The sequence below is a fragment of the Dipodomys spectabilis genome, unplaced genomic scaffold, assembly GCF_019054845.1.
Source record: "Dipodomys spectabilis isolate Male_0828 unplaced genomic scaffold, ASM1905484v1 ptg000234l, whole genome shotgun sequence".
Classification (NCBI taxonomy): domain Eukaryota; kingdom Metazoa; phylum Chordata; class Mammalia; order Rodentia; family Heteromyidae; genus Dipodomys; species Dipodomys spectabilis.
In genome coordinates this window covers 13,058,999-13,076,370 of record NW_024870911.1, presented here as the reverse complement: position 1 = coordinate 13,076,370, position 17,372 = coordinate 13,058,999, and the positions used below count along the sequence as shown (strand labels likewise).

Here is a 17,372-nt window from a genome sequence, read left to right as displayed (position 1 = left end):
CACACACACACACTGGGATATGACAAATTATATAGGATTCTAGACATTCACACACTGAGGCCAATGGAGGATATGTATAGGAGTGGTTGCTATGTGTATACAATCATATAAAATAATATTTTATAAAATGAACTCCAAGAAAAGGGATTGTTTTTAGTAGTGAAAAATTAACTACCAGTAAGGAAAATAAATATGCTGTGACAATAAGCAGAGTACAGTGCAACTGCTGAAAATGACAGTGAAGGCCTAGTATTGTAGCTCATGCTAATAATCTAAAAGGATGAAGCATTAGTTTTATGAGTTCTAGGTCAGGCTAGGTCAGACCCTGTCTCTAGCTCAAACACACAACAGCAAAAGCAACAAAAAACAATTTAAGAAATAATAGAGTACAACATTTAATTTCTCTGTTTGAAGTGAAAAGCTGCCAATGAATAGATAGAATTAATTCAGTTTGCGAATACATAAATATATACTGATAGATACACAGATATTGTCAATTCAAATTATGATAAAATTTATGTATAATGTTTATGTCCTTCATAATGCTTATGAGAATCTGAAGTGCCTACAATAAGCAAAACTGCAATGAGGAAAAATATTATGTACATTCTTGAGTACTTAGTGCCTTCCTCTAGTTTTGACAGGTTAGTAGGCATCTAAGAGTATTTTTAAATTCTTCACATTCATAGTTATGAATGACAGTTTTTTTTACAAGAGAAATTTTTGCCTCAGGGTCAAACTCTGCTAGAAAAATAATATTCTCAGCACGAGTTTAATTAAACTTGCAGCTGACAAGCATCAAGCCTATTGGGCAACAAGAAGCACTTTGAAAAGCAAGAAAATAAAACTATTAAAGCAGTTTTTCAATCAGGAAACAGACATTGTAATGTGCTTGCAGAAAGCTCTTTGCATTTGAATCCCAAATAAAATAATGTTCACATGAATCTGAGTGCACCTGTATTGAAACCTAGAGGCAGTGTAAAAGCAGAGCCTATTGGCAGATTCCAAACAAGGGTATGAAAGGAGCAATGAAGACTATTTTAAATATTGGGGGATTGGAGGTAACCAAGAAGAGACTGTTGGCAGTAAGAGCTCAGTGTCAATTGCAACAGTGGCAAATCTTTGCTTTTGGCTGAAATGTTATCAGCTTAATGTTATTATCATTCCACGCATCCTACTGCCTATGAGATATGATATGTCTAATTATTTTTAAACAGAAAATTCAAAACTTATATAATACAGCATGTTACAGAATCATTGCCAAAGAATCCATCTCAGAAAAAAAAATAAAGATGAACATATCCTGAAGGGCATGAAGATTGAGAACTAGACCTTCAGGAATTCACTTGCAAGTATTGATACAGCTAGGATCCTAAATGTCCCCTAAGGCCATGTGTCAAAGGGCTGGTCATTAGCCTGTGGCACTATTGGGAGAGATGGAAGCTTTTAGGATTTCAAGGTCAAGGGGAGGAAGTTAGATCATTGGGCATCCTTAGAGGAGATTCCATACCCCCCTCTCAGTCTCTCTCCTCTCCCTCTCCCTCTCCCTCTCCCTCCCTCCCTCCCTCTCTCTCTCTGTCTCTCTGTCTCTGTCTCTCTCTCTCTCTCAATTCCCACTTCCCTCCTCCCTGGCCACTATGAGGTAAACAGGCCTCTTCTGTACAGTACTCCTGCTAGGATATACTGTGTCAAAGTCATTTGACACCTGACCATGGGCTGAACCTTCCAAAAGTGTTTGTTTCCTGAAACTACTGGGGCTTAAACTCAGGGCCTATTACTCTCACTTGGCTTTTTCTCTCAAAGCTGGTGCTGTACCACTGGAACCACATCTCCACTTATAGCTTGTAGGTTGTTACTTGGAGATGAAAGTCTCTCAGACTTTTCTGCTCAATTTGGCTTCAAACTATGTCTAAGATCTCAGCCTCCCAAGTAGCAAAGTTTACAGGTAGGAGCCTTTAAACACCCAGCTCAAATATATTTCCTATAGTTCATCCTCATAGGCTGTTTATTTACAACAAAGTATGGTATCTATTTTTATATTGATTTATTTTAATTTATTTTTATTTAAGACTAAGTAAAACCCCCAAACAGTAATATCCTTTTTTGTGTTATTACATTTGATTTCCCAGCCTCATTCCCCTCACAGCCTCTCATCTGTAGTCACCGTACCTTCAAATTTGCTTCCTAGCAAACATTTACATACCATCTTTTATTTTTGCCAACTGTATGCTTGGAATCAAATTTGTCAATGCTCACCTTTTCAAAAAGGCATAAAATGACTATTAATACACCACACCAGGACACTTAAATATAGTAATTCAATAATCTGCTGCATTTTTTATTTAAAAAAATCGATTCATTACTTGAGGTTTCTTTCTTCTTATATGAAAAAGGTCACATGGTAAAGAAACCTCATGTTTTAAACTTTAAACATCTATTTTCAACTCCCTGGTAGGCCAGTAGAGTATACAAGCCACTTCAGCTCTCTCAGCTTGCCAAGTAATTATCTCTGTGTCTGCCCACAGCCCCCTTCCTATGATGATTAATTACCCAACCACCCTGAAAGGTCCATTAGCCCTGGCTTGTGCAAGTTATCGATGAAGACACACACACACACACACACACACACACACACACACTGCACGCACACTAAACACTACTACAAAAACCCATACTGCACTTTGTGCTGCTGTCCTTGTGAGTCCCCCAAATCCAGTAATCTGAAAAAATAATTCCCTTTCAAAATGGACTCTGCTTAAGTAGGCACTGGTGGCCCATGCCTATAATCCTAGATACGAAGAAAGCTGAGGTTTGAGGATCAAGGTTCAAAGCCAGACCAGGCAAAAAAGTCCATGAGACTCCTGTCTTCAATAAACAGCCGAAAGTAGAGCTGTGGCTCAAGTGGTACAGACTCAACCTTGAGAAGAAAAACAAACCAAGGGACAGTGCCCAGACCCTGAGTTCGAGCCTTAATGCTAACACAAAGAGAAAGAAGAAAGAAAGAAGGAAAGCAAAGAGAAAATAAAATAAAATGTATTTCAGAAGACAGAACTGATCCGACCACACCAGAAAAAGAGCAACAGAACAGGTACCTTGATTTCCCCTGATATTTACAGTGGGTGATCTCTTTTTTGAAAAAAGAAAAACACCTCACAGTGATGTCCTGACTCTCAGGAGCACTTCCCAGCACCACATTCAGAAGTCTTTATTAAACCAAGTACTTCTTGGATAGCACTCACTTGACTGGCCCTTAGCTGAAAGTGATTCAAGTTTTAAACATAGTTTCCACTGATTAATTAAACAGGGGCAAAGCAAAGAGATATTTTCCAAACTGATTCCACATAAAGCCCTCAGTGACCTGAATATTAAGTTATATAGAGTTCATCAAGCCAAGCCAGTATTTGCAGAGTGCCAGCATTGCAAAAGTCTTCTAGGGTGTTCTCCCACACACACATGGAAGACAACCCAAATGTTGCTGGTTTTTCTCAACCGAGGATGTCAAAACTCTTGAAACCTAAGTGTTAAGTTACTTTGAGAAGAATTCAGTAGCATAAAGTTACTGGACTAAAGGAAAAGTATCTACTAGAGTTCTAAATTGGAAAACTTAGTGAAAAATGTGAAAGAACAACATTGGAATGGTACTTGATTTTTTTTTTTTTGTCTTAGGTTTATCCAGATTCTTTTGCATTTTGACCCAGAAATGTGTGTTTTCCCCATGGTCAATATGGAACCCAGTCAATGGCAGATTACTGAGGCAATGCATGTAAATGACAATCAAAGCATGGATAAACATCTGTAACCTCATTCACCTTCTTCCTCCCCCGTCCTCATTTTCAGGGGGTAGTAAAGACTTTCTCCTTGACCAAACTTTGCTTAAGTTGTCTGATCTCTTTTCTTCATAAGTCACAACCTTCACACCTACTCTGGGGTCTTCTGCAGTCAAATCTTACAAAGTCTGCTCAGAAGGAATCCCTAACCTTGGTTTCTAATAAAGTTCTTCACCCTTTGCCTTTGATATACAAGTCTTTGGCTTGCTTTTAGCCTAAGCTTGCTAGGTCAGATCAGTTTAGTGTGAGTGATATATCTTAGTAACTCCTCACTCTGCTCTGTGGCTATTTACCCTTCTTGTCAGGAGTTGAGCCTGAGCATTATGTTGTGATGATTTTAAATAAAGTTTTCTCTATTAATTAAACAGTTATAAGATCCTGTTTTCTTTAACAGCAGGTGCCTATAAAGGTCTTGGGACCTTCAAGTACAGAGCTAATCACAATGCTACAAAGAAAACACAGTTTGCTTCCCCAGTGTGACATAAAGGCTCCAAATATCTAGATTCAAAATTGCTCAGAAGCACTAAACCAATAAAGCTATGGCCAAAACAACAAAAATAGAAACAAAGTTAACAAAATTTACTACTGTCTTTGGTTTTGTGGCATCAACCTGCATGCTAGCTACTCAAGAGGCTGAGATTAGGATGACCAGTTGAGACCTTCCATTTTATGGAAGGAAGAAGCTGGTTGTGATGCCATGCACTTGCCATCGCAGCTATGCTAGAAAGCATAAAATGGGAGAACTGTAGTCCTGGCACACATCTGGACAAAAAGACAACAAAAAGGAGACAGGGCTGGAGCCTTAGATCAGTGGTGAAGGCTCTGCCTAGCAATTGAAGGGCCCTGAATTCAAACTTAGTACCACTATAAGTCCATGATTTCATTTGAACTTAAGTTTAAAAAAAGGCATAAAAGGAAGGAAGAGCTGAGGCCAGGGTTCACATTTATAATCCTACTTGCTCAGGGAGCTGAGTCCAGAGGATTATGGTTCATAGCCAGCCCAAGCAGAAAAGTTCCAGAACTCTATCTCCAATTAACCAACAAAAAGGGCTGGGGGAATGGGTCAAGTAGTATAGTAAAACAAGCAAGTTGAATAAGCATGAGGCAAAAGAGAGAAGATCAAATTATAAAATATTCTTACTCTTTCCCAGGAATACTTCTTTCAGAAAGGTAATGAGGGGAAAAAGAAGACTTTTATAGTTAGGGTCATTACTATATTCTTTTTTTTTTTTTACTGTACAAAGGGGTTAGAGTTACGTGAGTAAGATAATGAGTGCATTTCCTATGGAGCATTGTTACCCCCTCCTTTGTTTTTCCCCTACCATCCCTTCCCTCCTCATGTCCCCAACTCCTTCTCCCCACCCCCAGCTGTAAAGTTTGTTTTCAACATAGTGTCTTGTACATCTCATTGTTACAATGGGTCAATCTGTATCCTTATTTAAGCATTTTGTTATTTCCCTTCCCCTCCACAAATTAGAAAGATGTATAGACAAGATATAGGGCACACAGGGATTATACCATGGGGGAAGAACATACAAAAGAAAACAAAAAATCACACAGTACATTAAAACAACAGCAACAAAGATAAAACTTCTTGTGTCCCTATCTTGGGGTTCATTTTGCTTAGCATCGTCTTACATGGTCATATGTACATAGCTTTTGACCTTTGCTGCCTGTCCTAGTCATATACTAGTTATGCAAATAAGGGAAACCATGGGACCTATGCTTCTTTGGGCCTGGCTTACTTCACTTAATAATTTTGTAATCATTCTTGAAAGGGATTAACAGCCCATATTAAAAAAAAATAGACTTTTCTCTCTCTTCATAAAGGGCTGGTCATCAACGTTAGAGTGCCACTTTTCTTCTTCACTCTTTCAATCAGCCACCAAATGATGGTAGTTCTCTGTCCCCAGGAAGGCTTGAAACTACATTCCCTTCTAGACATGGAAGCAAAACTCTTCTGAATAAAGCATACTTCTTACCGCCACTCTCAGAGCAATATTCTTACTTATTCTATCCCCCCTCCAGGACCTTCTAGAACAAAGGGCAGAGAATTTCTACCTCCCATTAGATACTCTAGGAAAAGGCAGTATTTCTGGCGACCACTTCTAATTACCCACAGTTTCTCTTCCTTTTTCTCTTTTCCTTATTTCATCCATTTAGGTCACTTAGGATATATCTTTGCAGGAAGAAAACCCTCAGTGCAGTTTAAGAAAGTAGTAGTGTATTCTACTGATAAGAGGATAAGATAAAAAGATGACAAGACAAAGTCTTGGCCAAACCTGGGTTCAGGCAACTGTAACACTGCAGAGAGAGGGCTTGGAAGTGTGGGGCTCTAGTGTTGGACTGTTTGGACTAAAATATAGGCTTTCCTAAGGGTGTACAACCCAGGGCAAGACCCTTCATCACTCTACCATGTCTACCAGTGGAAGGATAGTCCTTACTTCCTAGGACTGCAGTAAAAAATCAGATGACACAATATGAATTTAAAAACATCGTAAACTCTAAATAGTAAGCGCCAACTATGTAAGCTTTTATTACTATCATTTGTGAAATTCTACATGTATTGAACGGGAATAATGGGCATAATGTCCACATGACATTTTATGAAAATATTACAGAGCATCCTTAGTATGAATCTTTTGGGGGAAGGAAATAAATATATTTTTTTACGAGGGCATTAAAATGGTCCAGAAAAGCACACATCACCAAACACTGGAATACTAGGTAGAGAGTAAGAGGGGTGGAAGGGAGTTGACAGTTTTCTATGATCTTTGTAACACCCATGTACTACTTTCATAACTCATTGTGAAAATCAAACATTTTACCACCGTCTTTCTAGTTTTCAATTGAATATTTCTCATCTTCTAGCCTAGAGAAAGATAAGCTTCTTGGAGAGAGGAGAACTGAGGCTCTGTAAAGATTAGGCAGAGTCTCGGCCCTCCTGTCTGTTCATCTGAAATTCCTTAACCTCCTTTACTGCCCTGGCTACATTACATACCTACCATTGGTATCCAGACAGCCTATGTTTGCTCATTATGGTGCCCGAGGGTTTTCTGTCCTCAGGGTTTTTAGTATCTTCCTACCTCGCACAACTTTGTCCCTATTTACCTGAGTCTGTTTCCCACTGTTAGTCCAGTGCTCTTCTTATGCCAAGCCCACTGATATGACTACAAATCTATACTGTTCCAGTACAAAGTCCCCCCCTCCACTTTCCCTGCAAAGGGTCCAGATAGGCTTTCAATACCACTCTCCCTGCCCATGCCCCCCTCCTCCCCTCCTCCCCCCAAAGGCCTACTAAGTATATAGACTTTTTTTCTTTCCTTTAGGTCTTTCCCTACACAGATGTTTACTTTTGTTTTACTTTTCTTTTGGAAGTTACTTTGCTACTTTATACCATCTTCACTCTTTTCCATTCTCCTCACGGATCTCTTATTGTCCATTAACGTTTCTGCTTCTCCTCTCCTCTCCTCTTCTCTTCCCTTCTCTTCTTCTCTTCTCTTTGTTCTGTTTAGCAACCATCCCACTTAGTCTGGTCTCCTCACACTCCAAGCGTCTATCCCCACTTATACACACGGCTAGGGAGAATCGTTTATGAAATGAGGCAGGAAGGAAGACAGTATTCAAGAATACAGGCAGGTTGCCTGTCAAGCCATCTCTAGCATTGTGGAGCATCCCTGAGCCTTGCAGCTGGGGGTATCCAGCCACCAGAAGCAGGTCAGCATCCCGGCGCCGAGGAGTAAGGAAAGCCGATTGGTTCCCATATGGACCAATAAGAAGGCTAAGCCATACCCTGGGTGGGAAGGGCTAAGATTGGAAGCGGATAAGGTTAAAGGGAAAGGAAGGGGAAGGTGTGCTTAGGCACCCGGGTTTCAGTGTGCGCCTTGTACCCGCAGGGTCATGATTAATGTTAGAACTCTGATCTAAATCACCGTTTCCTACTTTTCAAATATGGTCTAGCTTAAATAGTAGATAATGGAGGCAGGGTGGGGGGCAGGGAGAGCACCCGTTACTTATCCTACCATTCACAAGATGGTTATTAATAGTCAGTGGGGAGGAAGCTTTGGAGTAGGAAGGGCGACACGATATCTGCACCCCTACCCCCTCAATTCCAGTCCACGCGCCACCAGCCTAGCTTAATCGGTTTTAAAAATAGCAAATCACCCAAACGCTCACTTAATCGCCAAATCTGATTAACAAAACGTTGAATTAGAATTAGACACCTGAGTAAGTTTCCTCCCTCTCCCAGGACTTGGGTGGAAACAGTGCTGGCGATGACCGAACACGCAGCGTTTCACTACCCGATGGATCAGAAGCCAAGGAACACAACTCTGGCTGCAAGTCGGGGAAACTGAGACCGCCCCCAGGCGCAGCCACAGCCCCTCCAAGCCTCTGCCCCCGCCTCTCTTCACCTGGGGGCACACGGATTGTTTTGCGGGGGGAGAGGAGAAGGGTGGGCGCACAGATTGCAGATTTTTTTCCTACTGTGTTTCAACTTCAGCAAAGCTGTTCCGTCCACTTTTTATTTTTACCCCCAAGTGTCGTCACCTGCAGACCAACGACCAGTCTAACCTGTGACCCTCCCGCTACCCCACCACCCATAAGGAGGGAGGGGGGCGCAGACACCGCGTCCCAGCGCTGGGGACGCGCGGGGGGGGGGGGGCATGGGAAGGGAAGTGGGGAGAAGAAGGGAAACGATCCGTGGACGTAGACTGTTCCCCGTTAAGGCCTGGGGCCCCGAAGCCCGGAGAGGAGGCAGGGAAGGGCCTGGAGGGGGAGCTGGGGAGGGGGTAGGCGCGGGGCGCCGCGGGGGTCGCCGCACTCACTCTGCGTAGCCGGTGGCCCAGGGCAGCCTCCGCGTCTCCTTGAGGATGAGGATGGGCCGGGCGATGTGGTCGGCGCTGCACTCCACCTCGTCCGGTGACAGCCCGAGGAACTCGGGCCGCCCGTAGGGGAAACGCAGCGGCAGGTCGGAGCCTCCGCAGCCGCCACCGCTGTGCTCGGAGCCGGAGCTGCCAGCCATGATGCCGCCCATGAAATTGGCCACGGCAGATTTCACTCGAGTGAGCATATTACCCCGGCGCCCGGCCGCGGCGACGCGAGCAGGAGGCGGCGGTGGCGGCGGCGGCCCGGCGGGGCGCAGCGCGGGGCATGCAGGCTGCGGCTCCCCGAGCTCAGTGCTGCAGGGGGCCGAGCTCCGGCCTCCCCTGCTCCGTGTCGCCGCCGCCGCCGCCGCCTCCCCCCGCGACACTTCCGCAAGCCAGCGACATGGGCCGGAGCGGCAGACGCACCGCGTGCTCCGGGAGCGGCCCGCTGGCCGCCGCCGCCGCCACCACCACGGCCGCGCGTCCCTTCCCCGCCCCCGGCGCCCACCGCGCCAGCCCCGGGACCCGCCGCCGCCGCCGCCGCCGCCGCTGCCACGGCTACAGCCGCCGTCGAGTCATGTGATAATCAGGCTGCCCGGGCTCCGGCGGCGGCGGCGGTCGCGGTGGCCGGGGCTCGGCCCCTCCCCTGCCCGCCCGAGCGAGGCCAGCACCCCGCTCGTGACCTCCTCGGGGAGAGGAAGTGCGGCCCGGCCGGTACCTGGGCGCAGGGCATGGGGGCGCTGTGCGCTCGGGGGGGGGGGTCCAGCACAGGTGTTGGGGTGTGTGTGTGTGTGTGTTGGGGGGGTGGGGTGGGGGGTCGTCACGTGATGCTCGTGCGTCGCGGTGCAGGAATCCGCTCCCTTAGGAACCGTGCCAGTGCCAGTCGGAAAGGAAAAACTTGGAGAGCTTGCAGGAGCCACGGTAGACAGACAGGTGCATCCAGGGCGGGACGGCGACTTCCCAGGAGGGTCAAAAGAAAACAAGAGTCAAACCACAAGCCACCAGAAAACCACCTGGTGTCAGAAGAGACTTGGCCTCACCAAGGCGACCCAACAACCGTGCAAAGTTTCCCCTCCATTTGTACAGTGACTTTTTCCTTTTTTTTTTTTTTTATCTTTCTCTGTGGCGCCAACCCAGTTTGCAACGAAGAGGAAGCCAGAGAGTGAAGACGAGCAGAAGCTCTCTGGGAAATCGCACACGTTATTTCAGCCCCCAGTTGTTGTTTAGCAAGTTTAATGCCCCGTTTGTTTAGAGAATCTCTTATTTTCCTCCAATACAGGAACAGATGCATCTTCTCCCCCCCCCCCCCCAAAAAAAACACCCCACAACAACCTGGCCTCCTTTACAGGGTCAAACAGGTGGTTCAGTCGTGTTTTATTTATTTATTTTTATCAAACAAATGATAAAATTGCCCAAAAGGCACAGATAAAACGTTAGACATATATGACAGCCCTTGAGTTAAATGCTAAAGTTAAAAATAAATGCTCCCAACTCTATTTTTTTTTTTTTTTTTTTTGGTCATCGTCTATTAAAACCAAACAGAATGACAGCTGTGCTTTATCAAGGGTAACAATTGTTAAATGTTGAGCTTACTAGGTTTTAAATTTTTTTTTTTTGCAAAATTAAAAAGTAGGATAGGACTCATCTCCTATTTACCTGCCATATATTTTGTTAGGACTGTAAAACTCGTTCAGGGACGCACTGAACAACTCTATTGGAGTTGAGGTACCCTTCCTTCATCGTCTTTTTCCCATCTATACCAACCCCAAGTTACCCAGTTCTTTTCTCTCTTGGTTTGTCTGCCTCCTTCTGCTTAAGGGTCAGGATTTTAAATAATGGCATGTCAACCTTTGGTTGGTTAAACTGTAAAGTTCTGAGTGGGAAAATCCCTGCTTATGTATTTATAGGGGTCGAACATGCAGCACACAGTCCATTATCATCTGACTTTAAGACATGCTTCAATTTCCCTTTTCAAATCGTGTTGTAGTCCATTCGCCTTTCAACATTGTCTTTGGAATATTCCACTATAATAGGTTTAGTGAGTTTAATTTAATAAGTTCTCATTTCACTTTATTGCAAAGCTTTAGTATGTATGTAGAATAGGATTTTCATTTTAAAAAATCCTGTCTTATTTTCAATTTAAAAGTTGTAGCTGATCATGGTATACACTAAATAAGTACAATGCAATTATACAAAACTTCAAATGGAAAACTCAGTCTATAACCATTTCCAGGGGATAATCACTGTTAATATTTTCTACTGTCTCTCAATTTATTTTTCAAATAGACACTTAACATTATAATTTGGTAACATTAGCAATATTTGTGAAGCAACATTCTGTAAGATATTATACTACTGTTTCTCTGTAATCTAGTTACTGCAGGTCCCAGGGAAGTGCTGTTACATCATTAGCTTTTCACACTAAACTTAGTCCTGAACATTTTGCCCTGTGAACAAACAGGAATTTCCTCTGGCTCGTCTTAGAATGTTTCTGTAGTAAGATTTGGAAATGGCATTTCTGATTTAAATGGGGCTAGTCATCCATCTTAGAGGATCTCCCCCCAAGATAATTACCTTCTACACCCATTACATGTGCTACCTAATTCATGATGCTGTGATTAGCAATTGAAAGACCCTCAATTTGTTTGTTATTGATTGTATATACACCCAGTCATCAATAGATGCCCTTGGTTTGATTTGTTTCTCTTGTTTCTTTTTCCCTCTGGAAAACACTCATTTGAAGACTTCAATAGCATTGCCATTAAGGGGATAGATACACAGACCTATACTTGGATGTTTTTCACATCTCATTTCTAATCCCATTGCTTAGCCCCACACTATATCTTCACCTGGTAAATGGCACCATCCCACCAATAAGCCTTATTTGCAAGAAAAGAAGCTCAGGATAATTTCTTCATTCAAAATACCAGAGATTTGCTCAAAATACTTATTGATGACAAAAGGAAAAACAACTTGCAGTGGGGAATTCTGGAAGATATCACTACATGCAATCACAGTCAATCCCATCATTAATAAAATGTATTGACATCCTATATCCTCTTCCCTAATCCCTTCACCTCTGTATAATCATGAAAAACCATGGGTCAAACCCAAGTTGGGGATGTTCTAGGATATACAGCTGATCAAGTGATTTCAGAAGTGTCAAAGTCCTGAAAGACTGAAAATCTGGCACAGATTGGAGGCAAAGAAGACAGCTGAAATGTAGCATCAATATTAACTTCTTAGTTTTGGCATTGATGTTAGGAGAAGCTGGATGAAGGGCAGACATGGATTGAAAATTGTCCTCAACACACATGCACACATGAGCACACACATGTACACACATGAATACATATGCACACATGTATGCACACAAAGCAAGTAAACAAATATTTGAAAATCAGTGAGGAGAAAAGTGGATGATATCTGTACAGAATGTATCAGTCCATCAGCCTTTAATTATAGTGTTGGGTTCCTCATGTTTTTATCAGTAGTTTACCAATACCTTCCTTTTAGACTTTAAAATTCTCTAAGGTAAGAATATTTTTTATTTATCTTTGTATTTCTAGCATCTAGCCTAACCTGTGAAAGAGTTTTCTTTAATAAAGAAAAAAACTCTAATAGAGTATCTGCTTTTCAAACTCAGTAACCCTCTCCCGCTGCCACAAACATATCTCTGGCATACAGGTGGGCACGGCAGTATTTACTGTAGTATCAGCTACTTGAGATACTGAGGCAGGAGGATCACTTCAGACCAGGAGTTTCAGGTCAGCCTGAGCAATAAGTAGAATAGTGTTCCTTAAAAAAAAAAAAACTTAATTGTTATTATAAAGATGATGTACAGAGGGGTTACAGTTGCATAAGTCTGAACAACCTAGTGATTTGTGGGATTTTTTTATTAAGACCCTATTCAAGTACATTTCTTTTTGGGCAATGTTACCCTTGCTCTCTCACAGTTTTCCCCTCCTTTTGAACAGTGTTTCTTAAAAAAAAAAATCCAATTCAGAGTTCAGAGAAGGATGATTATAACCTGTTTGAATCAGCCAATTCCTGTTAGTTTTCTATACCAGATCCCTTTCTCTCGTGTAGAGCTAGCAATCAAACCATGTAAGTGCTCTACCACTGAGCAATATCCTCTATTTTCCTAAAGCTATTTCTGACTTTATCCTTCATGATGTTTGTTGTTGGTAAGCAGAATATCCTTCACCTATCAGATCTGGCAACAGAGGCTTTCTCAACTTCAGTTAATATTCAAATTAGTAATAATATGGATACCTAGTTCCTTGGGTCTCTCCTTCATGCTAAATTGATATCCTGATAAATCCCATAATTAGAATATGAAACAAAGAGTTAACACTAAAGTTTGTTTTTGCTTCAGAAATAGTTTGATTCTACTTTTGTATAAAGTAATGATGAAAAGGGCGGACAAATGCAGCAGTGATACTCACTAGATACTATGTTGAAAGTGAACTATACAATTCATGAGTGGGATTAGGAGGGAAAACTGGGAGAGACTAAGGGAAGAGATGACGTTATTAAACAAGTAATGTACTCTTTACCTGACTAATGCAACCATAATCACTCTGAGCATCACTTTTACAATAAACAAACAAACAAACAAACAAACAAACATATTAATTACAGAAAAATAATGATGGATACCTCTGACCTTTTAGGAATGACTGACTTATTTCTCCATTGTAAATAAAACCATATATAACTTCCAATTTCTTTATAAATTAAGGGGTTTACATCAAACCTAATTTTTGAGTACAGAGTAAAGAATATTAGCACATTTTACATGTGTCAAATATAGAAAGCCCTATGTTAACACCTGGTTGAGGAACATTTGGCCCCTTGAACTGGGAGATTGCACCTGGCACTTCCTCCTACTTTCCCATTGCCTACCTTCTATAGGTTGTTCTATCTTGTCACCCTTTGTCTCAGGCTGAAAACAGTTCTTTGTAACTGCTGTGGGAAGCATATAAATCCACCTCTCCCCCTCATAATCTGCCCCCCATCCCATTACATCTAGTTCAGATCAGACTCTGATAGGAGCTGAACCTTGGGAGTGTAAAACAGAAAAAAGTATCATTAAAAGAAAAGTAATCATAACTATTCAGTCTATGTTAGAAATTCACTTTAAGGATTGCTAAGATGACCATTCTTAACATCTTCTCTACTGGAATTTATTATTTTTCTGTTGCAACTTTTTAACATTAAATATTTCAACCAATTCTTTTGTCTTTCCTCTGCTTATAACCTTAAGGACAGCAATGCTTACTTCAGAGGATTGTTTTGATGATTAAGGGGAAACGAGAGGTTAAATTCTTAGAATTCTTTCTGGTGGAGAACAGATAATTAACTAGATTGGATGCATGAAGATAACATCAGGTAAGCCGGAGTGTGGGTGTGAGTACATAGTTTCCACTGTTCTTAATTATCACTGGAAAGGAAACATTGCTCCTAATGACCCTTTTCAAGGCTTCTAATTCACCTGGAGAAAAGTGAAATTGGGAGGTGGTGAGAAAGCTTACCCAACACCGCACAACTAAGTAGCACAGTTCCATTGGTTCTTCCTTTAATATATCAATAGAAAATTCACATCACAAATGATTTCTCTCTTACCTTGTCCAAGCAAAGAGTTTGCGCTTCTGTAATCTTGAGGTTTTATAAACTTTCTGTGGATATACAAAGAAAACAATCCATTAGAAACCATTAGGTAAATACAAACATGCTACCTGGAAAGTGCTCCAAATTTTAGACCAGTTATTTTCTAACAAAATTTTATTATTTGTTTGTTTACTTACTTTTACCAATCTGTTTTTTGAGATAGGGTCTTGCTTTGTAGCCTGGGCTAGTCTTGAACTCACAGTCTTTCTACCTCAGTTTCTAAAATGCTGAGGTTCTAGACTTGTGACACCATGCCTGATCTTAGTGAAGTTTTAGATAAAACTTGTTGCTTAAGTTGGAAGCTGCTTGGGTCAGGCTATAATTATACAGGCATTCCAAATTCTGCTTACTGAAAAAAAAAAACTGTAAAAAAACGATTAAGTTACAAACCTATTTGCCAGTGCAATTCTATCTTAGAATCACTAATCTCAGGATTATCTTTTCAAATAATAATGAAGACTGTTTACTCATTGGAGAAGTCAGGTTGCTCTGAGTGGATCACATAGTTGGAAAAAATTCAAAAGTCAAGCATCTGCTTGACTGCTTCTTTTACTACCCAGTGGGTTTACTTGTACATCTATAGGCACATTCTAGTTATTACAAATGAGGGAAACCATGCAGCCGGCATTTCTTTGGGTCTGGCTTACTTTGTTTAATATAATTTTTTTCCAAGTCTTTCAATTTCCTTATGAATGGGTCAATATCATTCTTTCTGGTGGAAACATAGAATTCCATTGTGTACAAATAACTACATCTGAACATGATTAATTAAACACCAATCTAAACATTCACACAATGAGAACAAAGGAGGATATTCTTAGGAGAGGATGGCAAGGACTCAATAGCTATTGCATGAAATCATGCTTATCAAAATGAATTCCAAGAAATGGAAGTAGGATTTTTTTTTTATTATACTTTTGCAGTTTTTTAAAAATTCTTCTTTCCTTTTTTTCTTTGGTTTATTCCCTTCTGTTGCTGTTTTTGATTTCTGTACTCTTTGTCTTGTATATAAGTTTATCAGATTTGGGGAAGGGAAAGGGAAGCACGGAAAGAGTGGGACAAAAAGTGAACCAATTCAGCAGTGAAACCCACTAGATATTATGTTGGAAATGTTGGTGGTAACTGGGAGAAAATAAGGAAGGGGGTAACACTGTTCAAAGGAAATGTACTCGTTACTTGATTCATGTAACTGTATCCCCTCTATACATCATCTTTGCAATAATATTTTTTAAAAAAGGAAAAAAAGACTGCTTCTTTATTAACAACTATAGACTAAATCTTCTCTAGGGACAAGGTCATTTGGCTCTGTGATGAGAAATATGACAACTCTCTAAAATGTCTTGAGTACAAAATGGATTGCTTTTTCCTTTTATCATTTTTCTTTTTTTTTTTTTCTGGTATGGGGGTCTTAAATTCAAAGCCTGAAGCTCTTAGTTGGCTTTTTTGTTTTTTAAATCATAGCTAGTGCTGAGCTACTTGAGCCAACCTCCACTTACATCAACTATATTTTGAGAGTTTTTTTTTAAGGCTTTCCAGTAAATATTTTTAAGGTTTTTTTTTTCCAAAATTCAAACACAATGAAATGTGATGAAAAAATCATTTCCTATTTTATTTAAAAGCAGGACACCCATTTTCTGATTTAGATGTTTATAGTAAATATCTTCTGTGTTTAATCATTTCTTCTTTAGGACTTTTAGTGAATTAAAAAAAATATTCCTGACATAACTGGGTAATTGTATCAAGTCTGTAATAGTTTTGGCTATGAAAAATTGGACACATCCCTGATCCTAGCAACTAGCAGCAGCGGCAGCAGCAGCAGCAAGAATGCCTGCAAACTTATCAGAAAAATAATCTTTTTGTCCCAGCTGAGACTGAGGGTGGAAACACTGCCCCCATCTAGCTTAATAAGTCATCTAGGTAATTCAGGTGCAGAGAACTTGGGAGATAGTGGTGTATGGGAAACATCCAGTTTATTGCTGGACAGGCAGATGGGGGTGCAGGAAATATGTCAATAATGACTAGCGACCCACCTGCTCCAATTCTACATGGATGCAGAACAAGTTGAATGAGAACAAGTTGAATGAGAAAAAGCAATATGTATTTGGAAATATCAGAATCATCTCTTTTTCTTTGATTTCTCTGGATGTCAGTTAGTGAAGAACCTGAATACACTTGCTTGGGTAGATATGTGAACCCTTTAGTGAATGGGGTGCTGCAGACGGGAAAGAATGACTACTTCCTCCTGCTCCCCCAAATTGGATTGATTACCCAATAGGCAATCATTGTCAAACAAGGGCAGAAATAAATATGCAAATATATACATACATTATCATATAAATATGCAAATATACACACATTATCATATAAGTTTATATGTGGTCATATATAAAATATGTAATGTATAATACATAATAGATAATAATATCTATCTATCTACTTTTTTAAGAAAAAATTTTCTTATATGATGGCCCTAAGACTTGAACTCAGGGTCTCATGCTCTTGCTTGGCTTTTTCATTCAAGGCTGGTACTCTTACACTTGAGCCACACCTTCACTTCTGGCTTTTTGCTTGTTAATTGGACATAAGAATCTCTCAGATTTCTCTCCCTGGGCTGGCTTTGAACAGCAATACTAACATCTCAGCCTTCTGTGTGGCTAAGATTATGATCCATTTGTGCTTGGCTTCCTAGGGTTTTAATCTGGCACTGAATCTTGACTTCTGTATCCCACAGACACCACAAATCCAGCATGTCATGAATATAATTCATCTCCCCCTCACACGTCTCCTCTTTTGTGCTATTATTTTAACTAATGACATCAGCACTTGCTAAATCAATTTAGAAATCTGGAAAGCCCTCTCTCTTCCTCCTCCTTTCTCACATTCCCATATTCAGTCGTCAACCCGTTTTGTTGATTCTGTCTTCCAAAAGCTTTCCAAGTCTTTCTCCCCATCTGTTGCATAGTTCCTAAATCTGGCTCAGCTCCTCACGAGCTCAGACTTCCATGGC

General features: G+C 41.0%; 1 protein-coding gene across 1 annotated transcript in view; it reads right to left on the bottom strand.

The window, feature by feature from the left end:
- The window catches only part of Ppm1h (protein phosphatase, Mg2+/Mn2+ dependent 1H), a 197,692-nt gene extending 188,540 nt beyond the window's left edge, over positions 1-9,152 (bottom strand). The window contains exon 1 of the mRNA XM_042698853.1: positions 8,654-9,152. Within this exon, the coding sequence (XP_042554787.1) occupies positions 8,654-8,898 (245 nt within the window). The 5' untranslated portion in view covers positions 8,899-9,152. The remainder of the gene's footprint in view (positions 1-8,653) is intronic.
- Positions 9,153-17,372: the final 8,220 nt, after the last annotated feature.